At 39.7% G+C, this 14,235-nt stretch overlaps 1 protein-coding gene across 2 annotated transcripts in view; it reads right to left on the minus strand.

Annotated features, from left to right (window-relative positions):
* Positions 1–14,235, minus strand: part of ACACA (acetyl-CoA carboxylase alpha) — a 214,412-nt gene that overhangs the window by 71,245 nt on the left and 128,932 nt on the right. For both annotated transcript variants that reach the window (XM_068978814.1, XM_068978813.1), the window contains exon 40: positions 2,703–2,972. In XM_068978814.1, coding sequence (XP_068834915.1) covers positions 2,703–2,972 — 270 coding nt within the window. The remainder of the gene's footprint in view (positions 1–2,702; positions 2,973–14,235) is intronic.

Here is a 14,235-nt window from a genome sequence, read left to right on the forward strand (position 1 = left end):
TTAGAATGGACTGGTTGGATCTCCTTGTAGTCCAAGGGACTCGCAAGAGTCTTCAACACCACAGTTCCAAAGCATCAATTGTTTGGTGCTCAGCTTTCTTCATAGTCCAACTCTCACATCCATACATGAGTTTCAGCTTTAGCATCAGTCCTTTCAATGAACACCCAGGACGCATCTCCTTTAGAATGGACTGGTTGGATCTCCTTGCAGTCCAAGGGACTCACAAGAGTCTTCAACACCACAGTTCAAAAGCATCAATTGTTCAGTGCTCAGCTTTCTTCATAGTCCAACTCTCACATCCATACATGACCACTGGAAAAACCACAGCCTTGACTAGACGGACCTTTGTTGGCAAAGTAATGTCTCTGCTTTTCAATATGCTATCTAGGTTGGTCATAACTTTCCTTCCAAGGAGTAAGCATCTTTTAACTTCATGGCTGCAGTCACCATCTGCAGTGATTTTGGAGCCCCAAAAAACAAAGTCTGACACTGTTTCCACTGTTTCCCCATCTATTTCCCATGAAGTGATGGGACCAGATGCCGTGCTCTGAGTCTTCTGAATGTTGAGTTTTAAGCCAACTTTTTCACTCTCCTCTTTCACTTTCATCAAGAGGCTCTTTAGTTCCTCTTCACTTTCTGCCATAAGGGTGGTGTCATCTGCATATCTGAGGTTATTGATATTTCTCCCGGCAATCTCGATTCCAGCTTTTGCTTCTTTCAGCCCAGCGTCCCTCATGATGTATTCTGCATAGAAGTTAAATAAGCAGGGTGACAATATATAGCCTTGACGTACTCCTTTTCCTATTTGGAAGCAGTCTGTTGTTCCATGTCCAGTTCTAACTGTTTCTTCCTGACCTGCATATAGGTTTCTCAAGAGGCAGGTCAGGTGGTCTGGTATTCCCATCTCTTAAAGAATTCTCCACAGTTTATTGTGATCCACACAAAGGCTTTGGCACAGTCAAGAAACCAGAAATAGATGTTTTTTCTGGAACTCTCTTGCTTTTTCCATGATCCAGTGGATGTTGGCAATTTGATCTCTGGTTCCTCTGCCTTTTCTAAAACCAGCTTGAACATCAGGGAGTTCACGGTTCACGTATTGCTGAAGCCTGGCTTGGAGAATTTTGAGCCTTGCTTTTAGTAAAAGCATGTGAGATGAGTGCAATTGTGTGGTAGTTTGAGCATTCTTTGGCATTGCCTTTCTTTGGGATTGGAATGAAAACTGACCTTTTCCAGTCCTGTGGCCACTGCTGAGTTTTCCAAATTTGCTGGCATATTGAATGCAGCACTTTCACAGCATCATCTTCCAGGATTTGAGAGAGCTCAACTGGAATTCCAACACCTCCACTAGCTTTGTTTGTAGTGATGCTTTCTAAGGCCCACTTGACTTCATATTCCAGGATGTCTGGCTCTAGGTGAGTGATCACACCATCATGATTATCTTGGTCGTGAAGCTCTTTTTTGTACAGTTCTTCTATGTATTCTTGCCACCTCTTCTTAATATCTTCTGCTTCTGTTAGGTCCATACCATTTCTGTCCTTTATCGAGCCCATCTTTGCATGAAATGTTCCCTTGGTATCTCTGATTTTCTTGACGAGATCTCTAGTCTTTCCCATTCTGTTGTTTTCCTCTATTTCTTTGCACTGGTTGCTGAAGAAGGCTTTCCTATCTCTTCTTGCTATTCTTTGGAACTCTGCATTCAGATGCTTATATCTTTCCTTTTCTCCTTTGCTTTTTGCTTCTCTTCTTTTCACAGCTATTTGTAAGGCCTTCCCAGACAGCCATTTTGCTTTTTTGCATTTCTTTTCCATGAGGATGGGTGTTGATCCCTGTCTCCTGTACAATGTCACAAATCTCCGTCCATAGTTCATCAGGCACTCTATCAATCAGATCTAGTCCCTTAAATCTATTTCTCCCTTCCGCTGTATAATCATAAGGAATTTGATTTAGGTCATTCCTGAATGGTCTAGTGGTTTTCCCTACTTTCTTCAATTTAAGTCTGAATTTGGCAATAAGGAGTTCATGATAAACGGAAGGAAAAAACGGGGTAGGGTTGGTGACTCGAGGGGTCACTATCTATGTGCTAAAGACACAAACATGTGTCTTCTTCTAATAGAGAGGGACAACATGATGATGCAAGAAAAAAGGGGGAGAAGCTTTGATCTACATCCTTAAGCTGGCAAGAGGGGAGAGGACCAAACATAGTGGGATTGGCCTTAGACAGGGGGAGGGACTCTTCATCAAAGTCTCTCTCCAGGGTCTGTGGCACAAGGGAAAGAGAAACCATTAGCCATGTAAAAAGAAAGAAGAGTTTTCGGAGGACAGGCAGGTTTCAAGTAGAGCAAGAAGGTTGGAGAACAATCAGAGAAGCTGAGGATCTGAGAGATTGTGCTGATAACTGACCACATGTCTTAGAAGACAAGGTGGAATAATTTAATAACAAAATCAGTAATAATAATTTTCTGGCTTAACATGTCTCACATTAAATGCATATCTACTATTCCCATCTAGTGCAGCCCAAGAAATGATGTTCTATTTCCAAGCTGGAGGAAAGACCAGGTGAACATATTAAGAGAGAATTTATTTACAGTACAGTTGCTAACTTTAGAACTTAAACCTCTACTTCTCGCCTACATTTGTACACACACACACACATACACATATCCGTAAAGTAATTGGAAGTATTATCTTCTCTTAATCTGTACCTTGTAAGGATCCTCAGGATCTACCCAGGCCACATGGAACATATGACGAATTTCCTCTGCCAGTCCAATTCTTGCTCCACTATTGGCTGCTACATAGATGCGTGGGATGCCCTCTGCCCTGGCAAGCTCAGAAGCTCTGAGAAACAGCAAATCCTCTTGGGGTCCAAAGGACCCAATTCGGTAAGTGATGTCATTGCCAATAACAATGATATCTCGGCCATCTGGATATTCTGGACTTTTAAGGGTCATTTTCCAAGCTACCATGCCAATCTGCAAAGACATAAACAGACAAACAAATCAATACAAGCTTCTTACATGCAGAATTTTGTTCCAGGCTTCTTGAAGATATCAGACTGAATGCAGACACAACCTTTGTGTAAAGATGTGCAATGCTAAAGAGCCAAGCTCCCTGTGGGAAACTAGAGCAAATATTGTGGCATACTTTTCTAAGATTATGTTGAGAACAGCTGGTTTACTATGTATGTATTTCACAGCTGTCTCAATTTCTTCTTTGGGTTTGCTCACAGAAGATGGAAACACCAAAGTCTAAATGCACTCAGCATATGTATGGAAGAATACTGTGGCCCTGGGAATTAAATCCAGGATTCTCTAACTTATTACCTTATTTTGTGAGATTCTTTCCAAAGAAACCTTTAACATGTAGGAAAGCAGGAAGAGGACTACCTCTCATGACTGTACAACTTTTATAATCCTGGCCCTTTTATTGTCCTCTAGTATTTGATACGGAGAAGGCAATGGCACCCCACTCCAGTACTCTTGCCTGGAAAATCCCATGGACGGAGGAGCCTGGTAGGCTGCAGTCCATGGGGTCGCTGAGAGTTGGACAAGACTCAGTGACTTCACTTTCACTTTTTCACTTTCATGCATTGGAGAAGGAAATGGCAACCCACTCCAGTGTTCTTGCCTGGAGAATCTCAGGGATGGGGGAGCCTGGTGGGCTGCCGTCTATGGTGTCGCACAGAGTCGGACATGACTGAAGCGAATTAGCAGCAGCAGCAGCAGTATTTGATAGGGCTACCCCTGCGGCTCAGTGGTAAAGAATCTGCCTGCAATACAGGAGATATGGGTTTGATCCCTAGGTTGGGAAGATCCCCTGGAGAAGGAAATGGCAATCCACTCCAGTATTCCTGCAGGAGAAATCCCATGGACAGAGTAGCCTGGAGGGCTATAGTCCCTGGGGTCACAAAACAAGAAGTATTTGATAGGAATAATGGCAACATTCTTTACTGGTTTGCTTCAGGTATCTTCTATTTCTGCAGGAACTGCTGTATCTCAACATCACCTCCTCTGAGCACCTCTTGCTTTCTCCCAACACCAGAACACCAAAGGATGCAGGAATCCAAGTAACCAACCTCTTGCTGCACTAATATATGTAAATCTCTGCTCAGTGTTCAGTAGCATCTGTCCAGCCACACAAGTAAATGATACTGACCTAACAGGTGGGGGTGACATGTCTCTTCCCAAACCCTCACAGCCCTCTCCTCTTGTAATCCCCCTTCCATATGAGAACTAGTCGGTCCTTCTACTTGTTTATTTGCTAGTTCCATTTCTTTTCTATTCACTCATACCTCAGTTACGGCTGCAGTTTTTCACATCTGCCTGTCTGCTTCCCTATATCTAGATAAGTAATGTTTTTCATTCTTTTTTCTGCTCCCCACCCCCGAATCTTTCTGTCTATCCTGCTTCCCACCCCCACCACTTGCCCCCAAACACAAAGCCTACCAGTAAGCAATCCTGGTCCTGCCTAATGGGGCCCAGCCACATTCGCAGCCTTGGACCCTCATCCCCGGGCTGCTGCGTATCACCTCATCGGGGAGCCGGCCATCAAGAAGGGCCATTAACAGATGTAAATAGCGGCATCCCTGGAAAGCCACATGCATCACCCAGACTCAACCGGGCCAGTGATCATAAGCTCTTGAGTACACATTCTTCAATCCAATTGCGCATCCGCTGTAATCAGGCCGGTGGAAGCTTTCCACACAGAGATTGGTGATTCTCAGCATTAAGAAATATATATACGAAACACCCACAGATGAATATAAGCTATTTAATATATACCACTGGCCAAATACAAATCAAAATGGATAAAAATCCAATCACCTTTGGAAGTAAGGCAGGATTACACTATCTGCTCATTAAAGAGAGAAGAGGAAGAAGAAACAAGATCATCTGAAAAAACAGCACAGAGAAACTCCAAATATCAGGTTAATTTTGGTCTTTTTTTTTTTTAAGAAATTGATCAATATAATGCCTGTGTGGGGAAAAATATTTTCAGTTCAGTTCAGTCACTCAGTCGTGTCCGACTCTTTGCGACCCCATGAATTGCAGCACGCCAAGCCTCATTGTCCATCACCAACTCCCAGAGTTCACTCAAACTCACGTCCATCGAATCAGTGATACCATCCAGCCATCTCATCCTCTGTCGTCCTTCTCCTCCTGCCCCCAGTCCCTCCCAGCATCAGAGTCTTTAAGTAAATATTATTATAATAAGTACATATTGAGATGAATATATTATAATTTATTTTTGTTTACTACTCTTTTAAATTTACACTTTTTGCTTTCTTTTCCTTACCAGGTTTCTATTTTATTATTACATATTTTAATGAAAATACTTACATATAAACAGTTAGTTACTTCAGATTACTGTCTCAAGATTGGTTTTTAAATGGTGGATTGAAATGCTTGAATCTTCATAATATATATTACCAAATTGAAAGATTCTATGTTAAACAATAATCAGTAAGAAAATTCACTATTAAATATCAAACATTCACATAATTTGTTTAGTCATTTGATCATAGGTATTTTTTAACAAATTACAAAGAGCAAATTTATAAGTGGCTCATAAAGTCTACATTTTAAGTCTTAGCTAATTTGCTTTTCAGTTTTTAGTTGTCACATTTTTTAAATGCATCAGTTCAGTTCAGTCACTCAGTTATGTCCGACCTTTTGCGACCCCATGAATCGCAGCACACCAGGCCTCCCTGTCCATCACCAACTCCCGGAGTTCACTCAGACTCATGTCCATCGAGTCAGTGATGCCGTCCAGCCATAAAAATATTTTAACTGCCTTCTAATGTGGCCCTCTAAACCCAACACTTCTTTTGCTTTTCAGGAAGGAAAAGATATTCCCGTGAACACATTTGTAATTGGGAAGGTTGGGTTTCACACCAAATTTTATGATATATTAACCTTTGCTACCTAGGCCAGAGCCACTTAGATACAAGCCTAGAAGAATCTACTTGAGCATTTGCATTCTAATGCAAACACTGTGTCCAAGTGGCACTGGGCAAGCAAATAACACTCTTATCTTTTGCTATTACCTGGGGACTCTGTGTCACTTAGGCAGTCAGTTCAGCAATTGGCCAGGTCATTATGCTTACAATATTGACTTCTAATTAGGTGTCAATACAGCTGCACCAAGAACACCCTACTCTTTATCAATGTCTTTTCAAAGTGTGTTCCTCATCGACTGTCCCCCTCCCCACTTAAAAAGTACCAGTACAGGACAGAGAATGTTGTCTGAGTCTCAGCACAGTGAGATTCCTTTTTGATTGAGTTTTGAATAAGCACAATGGATAAGTATGTAAGGAAGCATCTATTGCTCAATTCTTTATACTTAAATTATATTTAAATTTAAATATATTTTTATATACTTAAAATATTTAAATATATATTTATATAAACATATATATAATATTTATATATATTTAAATTTAAATTCTATTAGACTTTACTGCTAACCAAATGATGGGATACATAATGCTGAATGTAGGACTGGGGAATCAAACAAACTTGGATCCACATCTAAGCCCTGCCATTTATTAACTGTGTGACCCTGGGAAATTGACTTAACTTCACTGAGCTTCAAAGTCCCCATGTACAAAATTAATATTAGCTATGGGTTTGATGAACAACTATTACAAGCAGTAATCTATAATATTAACTTTACCATATGAAGTTTGCCTTTGTCTTTCCTCTCAACCTATCCAAATTTTACCCATTCCATAAAGTTCACTCAAATTCCATTTCCTCAGAAAGCTTTCCCGAGTCTGAAGGGACTCCTCTCTTCCCGATCTCCTCCTAAGAAACTTCATGTAGAGAATTCACTTGATAATTATTCACATATGAATTAGCACTGCTTTTAGTTTGTCAGCTTGAATCGTCATATCATCTGCTCCATCACACAGCAGGACTCCTACACATTCCACAATATGGAAGTAATAAACATTTGCTGGTTCCATAGTCATTTTATTTTTAAAATGATAGCTGGAAAATACTCAACACCAAGAGCCTAGAACATCATCCACAATTTATCTCTAGGGATCGTAGAATAACAGTACTAAAATATGATTAAAATATTTTATTTAAAAAAAAGAAAATAATAGCTACCATCATTTGAACACTTATGTTTATGATACTATAAAAAGTGAAGGTGAAGTCGCTCAGTCATGTCCAACTCTTTGGGACCCCATGGACTGTAGCCTACGACGCTCCTCCATCCATGGGTTTTCCCAGGCAAGAGTACTGGAGTGGTTTGCCATTTCCTTCCCTAGAGGATCTTCCCAACCCAGGGATCAAACCCGGGTCTCCCACATTGTAGGCAGACGCTTTACCGTCTCAGCCACCAGGGAAGTCGTATGATACTATAAATGTTAACAAATACTGATAATAGTTAATAGATTAAACCATAAAGTCTGTCTTGGTTCAGTTGTATAGCCTTGGACAAGTTGTAGAGCTTTGGACAAGTCACATAACATTGTGTAGCCTCAATTTTTCTAATTATAAAGTGGGGATAACTATCCTTCTGGAGGGATTGTTGAGAGGAACATCACATTAAATTAGTACCAAGCCTGGCATATAAAAATCCTCAAATAGTAGCTATTATCATTATTAACTTAAATATGATTGCCATAAGAAAACCAAGGCACAGAGGAATGAAGTAACTTGTCCTGATACCTAGAATGAATTACTTACTCTTCAAGGTATGAGTCACAATTACCTTTACTAGAGAAATTAAGGAACTATATTCCAGACTAGTGCCACTGCACTTAGCTAAATCAATACAGAAAGATAAACATCAATTGTGACACAAACATAAACATCACTGAGAACTAAATGCAATGTATGGATTGGATCCTGGATCAGAAAAAGGACATTAGTTAACATTAAGATAAAAAGTGGAAAAAATAAATGTCATGATAAAAACTTTTCTTGAGGGAATATATTGATTAGTGGGGTCATTGCTAGTGACCCCTTATAAAACTATGAATAGTATTTTAAAATACCCATGATGTAATGATAAATTTTAAGAAGACAGCAAGGAGATCAAACCAGTCAATCCTAAAGGAAATCAACCTGGAATATTCACTGAAAGGACTGATGCTGAAGCTGAAGCTCCAATACTTTGGCCACCTGATGCAAAGAGCCAACTCACTGGAAAAGACCCTGATGCAGGGAAAGACTGAGGGCAGGAGGAGAAGGGTACAGCAGAGGATGAGATGGTTGGATAGCATCATCAACTCAATGGACTTGAGTTTGGGCAAACTCTGGGAGACAGTAAAGGACAGGGAAGCCTGGCGTGCTGCAGTCCATGGGATCTCAAAAAATCAGACATGACTGAATGCCTGAGCAACAACAAAGGATAACAAGATTGCATGTATATTCTAATAACTGAGAGGAACAACGAGGCAGTGGTTAAGAACACAGATGCAGAAACCAGCTGCAATGAATCTGAATCTAATGGAATCTGACTCTGACAGAATAAAAATTCAGCCCGTTTTCTAGCCACATAACCTCAGGTAAGATATTAATCTCTATATGCCTGAATTTCCTCATCAGTAAAATGGGGTAATAACAACCTAGTCTGCTGTGAAGACAAATACATGTTAAATCTTAGAATCTTCCACCTGGCATACAGTAAGCACACAGCGTTACAGCACAAAGACACATACATACACATACACTCTCTATCTCTGAAAGCAAAGCATGCTGGGGAGTAGAGTGAACAGAAATAAAGAAAACAGCAAGATGGGATAGTAATTTAGGATGATGGGACTTTGAATTTGTTTCCATTTTCCAAATTTCTTTAATATGCTTACGCCTTGATAACTTAAAAATTTTATAAATTGAAAGAGGGAGATGGGACGTCCCTGGTGGTCCAGTGGCTAAGACTCTGCACTCCCAATACACGGGACACGGGTTCAATCCCTGGTTGGGGAACTAAGATCTTGTATGTTGTAGGGCAGAAAAAAGAAAAAAAAAAAACACTACAAAATGTTTCTTCACTGGGTACATGGGAGCTTATATTATTAACTCTATTTTACTGTGCACTGAACATTTTCATAGTGAGAAAAAAAATTTAAGGAGAAAAAAAAATTCTCACCAACCTAATAGATTTCTCAAGTTTGAGAGGAAATGACACTAGGTTTTACTAACACTACAACAGATCACATTTATATAAAATTAGAAAGAAGGGAATAAACGTATGAAAATGTAAAATCAAGACTCACCTTAAAGGGAGCAGAACATCAAGAACTCTGTTGGGGCTCTCATTGACTTTTTTTTTTTTTTTAAAGAAATGCTCTGCTCTGATGTGGTATAATGTAAACATATGCATATATAGGTTTATACAATATTAATATCTCTACCTGAGAAGTAACTGCTTCTATGTTTTTCTGGTCTGATGGTTAAATACATATTTATACTTTTAAAGTCAATATTTGTACAATAGACAAGAACAGTGCCTATCAGCTAAATACATATTTAGGACTGTACCACATGTATTACAAACATGTACTAAAATCGAAAGCTCATATTTATACAGAGCCTTTCATCTTGAAGGGGGCTAAAGAGCTTTATAAACATATGTACATAAAAGGACGTCTGCCACTGATAGGCAGGCAAGGTATCAATTCACCCGCTCCCCTGTTCCTTCCAGCAGTCCTGGGTAGGAACGCATGCTGTCAACAGATGCAGGTCTGTACCAGCTGCGGAGACGCGTAACACAATAACCCACACTGCCTTGCACAGTCACTGAAAAGGGGCCTGCAACTCGAGCACAGCAACTGCTCTCCTTCAGTGCAGGAGCATCACGGCCATTTCCAGTGTTGTGTTTTTAAATTACTCTCTACCAAACTCAACTAATCACTTGACAGAATTGAATTTGATACTGGAAATGGTTTCTGAATGCAGAATACTTTCTGTCTGATGATGAAAACTAGGTTGAAAAGCGCTTCCCTCTGCTCTTGTTCGATTTAGAGGGAGAGAGGGGAAAAAAAAAAAGGGTCACAGCATTCAGGAGAAATGATTCAAAATATTCTATCTAAGAATAGCTTTGTCTCAGAGGATTGGGCCATTACTTCAGAAGACAGTCATATCTGCCTCCTGCTTAATTAGGACACCATTAAGTTTTTCAGTCAAATTACTTTATATGGACAGGGTCTATCTATATTATACACAGAAAGGAGGTTTTATATTGAAAATTCTGTAACTGCCATATAAAAGCATACACAAGTGTGATGATGTGATCAGGAATATAACATTCACTGATTTCACCTAAAGCCAAGCTGCCTTAAAAAGAACAACTGAAGGAAATTCCATCGCTGAATCCCCTTGTTTTTGGCCCCTCTCTTCCTCCAGTGTTTCTATGCAATGAAACTTAGTGAAATGGACACTCCAGGACGGAGAGCTAAGGAAGCAACAAAAGGAGAACACGTGGCCTGAAAGGGGCTTGGGAGAGTGGGTGGGTTTGTGGTCTTAAAGAGTCCCAGACTCAGGCTTTTGGGCCCTGGCAGTGCCACAGAATTCTCTGACCACCATGTCACCCAGGCACAGACTCATCCAATGGTTCTAGGCACTTACGGCGAGTTAGTTTCATTAATATAGCCATAATTCATTATTTTTAAAAATATCTAATTACAATGAGGTACCATTTCACACCAGTCAGAATGGCTGTGATCCAAAAGTCTACAAGCAATAAATGCTGGAGAGGGTGTGGCAAAAAGGGAACCCTCTTACACTGTTGGTGGGAATGCAAACTAGTACAGCCACTATGGAGAACAGTGTGGAGATTCCTTAAAAAACTGGAAACAGAACTGCCTTATGACCCAGCAATCCCACTGCTGGGCATACACACCGAGGAAACCAGAGTTGAAAGAGACACGTGTACCCCAATGTTCACTGCAGCACTGGTTATAATAGCCAGGACGTGGAAGCAACCTAGATGTCCATCAGCAGACAAATAGATAAGAAAGCTGTGGTACATATATACAATGAAGTATTACTCAGCTATGGAGGGAGGTGGGAGGGGGGTTCATGTTTGGGAACGCATGTACACCCGTGGTGGATTCATGTCAATGTATGGCAAAACCAATACAGTATTGTAAAGTAAAATAAAGTAAAAATAAAAATTACGAAAAAAAAAAAAAAAGAATACATTTGAATCAGTTCTAATGAGGTGGATGAAACTGGAGCCTATTATACAGAGTGAAGTAAGCCAGAAAGAAAAACACCAATACAGTATACTAACGAATATATATGGAATTTAGAAAGATGGTAATGATAACCCTGTATGCGAGACAGCAAAAGAGACACGGTTGTATAGAACAGACTTTTGGACTCTGTGGGAGAGGGAGAGGGTGGGATGATTTGGGAGAATGGTATTGAAACATATTTAATATCATGTAAGAAACAAATCGCCAGTCTAGGTTTGATGCAGGATACAGGATGCTTGGGGCTGGTGCACTGGGATGACCCAGAGGGATGGTATGGGGAGGGAGGTGGGAGGGGGGGTTCAGGATTGGGAACTCACATACACCCGGTTTGGATTCATGTTGATGTATGGCAAAACCAATACAGTATTGTAAAGTACAATAAAGTAAAATAAATAAATAAATAAATAAATAAAATGACATTTACAAAAAAAAAAGTTATGTGCTTGAAGAAAAATAAATAAATAAAAATATCTAATTTCAGGTTATTTTTGATAACAGTGTTCCAATTAGCAGACTTCTTAGGTACAGGATTATCCACCTAAACTAATTACCTTAAAGTGAGAAAGGGACGAGGATCAAAAGAGTTACTGCGAAGAAGGTGAGGATAAGCAGAAATAAATATTTGTTTTCTTTATACAAGTTCTAAGGAAGAAAATATTTCTTTGGCCATAGTCGGATCCTGGAATAAACATGCGCCGACGAGGGAGGAGGGGGCTGGGGAGGAGAAGGCAAGCAGAAGAGAACAGTCTTATTTAACTGTTTTTATGTGGGTAAAATGATTTGTGCCACAGTATTTCCATAAGAAGTGGGACCATTATTTTCCTGTAGAAACACATTTGGTTTGAAAAGTATCACTGGACAGGACGTGAAAATCAAACCGAATGAATTATTCACAACCTCCGATCAGAGGTGATCATTATTTCTGATGCTCCAAACAGTGATTAGGATTCTGCCCTGAGATGTCATTTTCTCGCTGAGTAACACAAGCGATACAGAAAGGCATTATCTATCTATCCATATATGTATTTTTTTCTCCTGGGAGGACCTTGGTTTAATGTTACTATAACAGATAATAAAAACATGATAACATTAACATTTATTCTGATGGTGCCCATAAATGCCATTAGTCTGACACAAAGTGTCAACACTAATCATGACCCAAAATTAACACCCAAATTGACATCCACATTAATTGTACTATCAGTGTGAACGGCATGTGCAAGTGTACATATGCACACGTGCCCCCCTGTGCTTTCCAAAGCTGCTGTTGTCACAAAGTAAAACAACAATGTTAAGCTCTATAAAGAAATCTGAAGGGGCAGAAAGGGACAGGAATTTGTTTTCAGGGATGTAAGAAGCATTCATCAAGTCTAGCTTTGCCGTGGCAAGCAGAAAGGGAATGTCTTTGCCTTGCCTGCCTTTCTTATATCTCCACCCTTTTGAGTTCAGCTATAATAATATCTTTCTATGTGGATTTAGATACAGGTTAGATTGTGGCTGAGACGCTGAAGCTTTATTTTCCATGCTGACAATCTAAAAGTTGAGTGTTTCTGGCAAAGCCTCCAGTGACTTTTGTGCTTCTATCGCTAATGCCAGGAAGATGACCATCCAACAAGGTCCTTGGGCAGATATACAAGGAATCCTAGAACATGAGAGCCAGAACAGATGTAGGCAGCCTCTGCATCGTGAAGGTCAAAAAACGAAGATCCAGAGAGAAGCAAGCTGAAGTGGAGTTCCTTTTCAGACAGATAACAAAATGCTGCCTTTCCTCCTTCCTTTTGTATGTTGGGTAGAGTATTAAATCTTCACTTTTAATTGATACTACCAAAATAATTGCAATTTAAACTCAGAACCTCATGGGAAAAAAATACCTCATGAAATATTAGAAAATACTCTATAGGTCTTAAAAGGTGTATTTTTGAACCATAAGGAATTATAATATTTGACTTAATCTGTGCCATTCAGAAAAACCATGATGAAAATAATGTCAAAGCCTTTCCATATTGTATTATCTGCTGGATATCATGTCCCATTGCCTAGTGTCATATGATCACATAAAAGAGCTGAAAACAATTTCCTTAACAGCTGAAAAACTCTTTTTTTTCATGCTTGGATAATTCAAAAATAGCTGAACAAACTTACCTCAACCCTTCTCAAAAGCGATGAAAGGATAAGAAAAATATCATTTTGAGAGCAAAAAAACTTTCTTCTCAGAGGCTAATTCTTCAAAAATGTTACCAAAGATTAGAAGTAATCATTTTAAACAGGGGAATCATTTTTTCCTGTACTACATATGTACATGAAACCACACTGATTTTTAACACATGTACACAAAATGTCTTAATACACATACCAATCTAAAAAAATATAGGCAGTGGAGCACATACAAGCCAGTGGTACTGAGAGACGGGGCACCGGAGTAATCAGTTTGATAGGGAAATTAACCAAGCTGGCCTACCACAGTTGAGGAAGCCTCACCTATGAAGCACGTGAACTAATGCTGAACTCTTGATGCTCCACACCACACCTCACCCTCTGGTGTCATCTGTTGCTGTCCTGATGCTCATTATTGCCTCTAGTTGGAGCTGTAAAATTACTTGTCATAGGGTACTATATCACAGCCTTTTTCTGTAAAGCCTTAAAAATTAAGATATATGAAAATGCTAGCAAGTACACCCTTTTGTTTAAAGGCTATCTTTAGGATTTGCTTTTTTTTTTTAAGATTTTCTTTGCTGTGGACCATTTTTTAAAAAGTCTTTATTGAATTTATTACAATATTGCTTCTATGTTTGTTGTTGTTGTTGTTTTGGCCACGGAGGCATGTGGGATCCCAACTCCCCAAGCAGGGATCAAACCCATGCCCCTAGCGTTGGAGGGTAAAATCTTAGCCACTGGACCACCAGGGAAGTCCCAGGACTTACTTTTGGAAAGGCACAGAGGGGCCCTTTCTGCAAGTGCCGCTTTGGTTGGCCAAGGGATACATCAGGATTTTCCAAGTTAGTCAAGTTCATTGGGCC

This window comes from Capricornis sumatraensis, chromosome 8 (genome assembly GCF_032405125.1).
Source record: "Capricornis sumatraensis isolate serow.1 chromosome 8, serow.2, whole genome shotgun sequence".
Classification (NCBI taxonomy): Eukaryota; Metazoa; Chordata; class Mammalia; order Artiodactyla; family Bovidae; genus Capricornis; species Capricornis sumatraensis.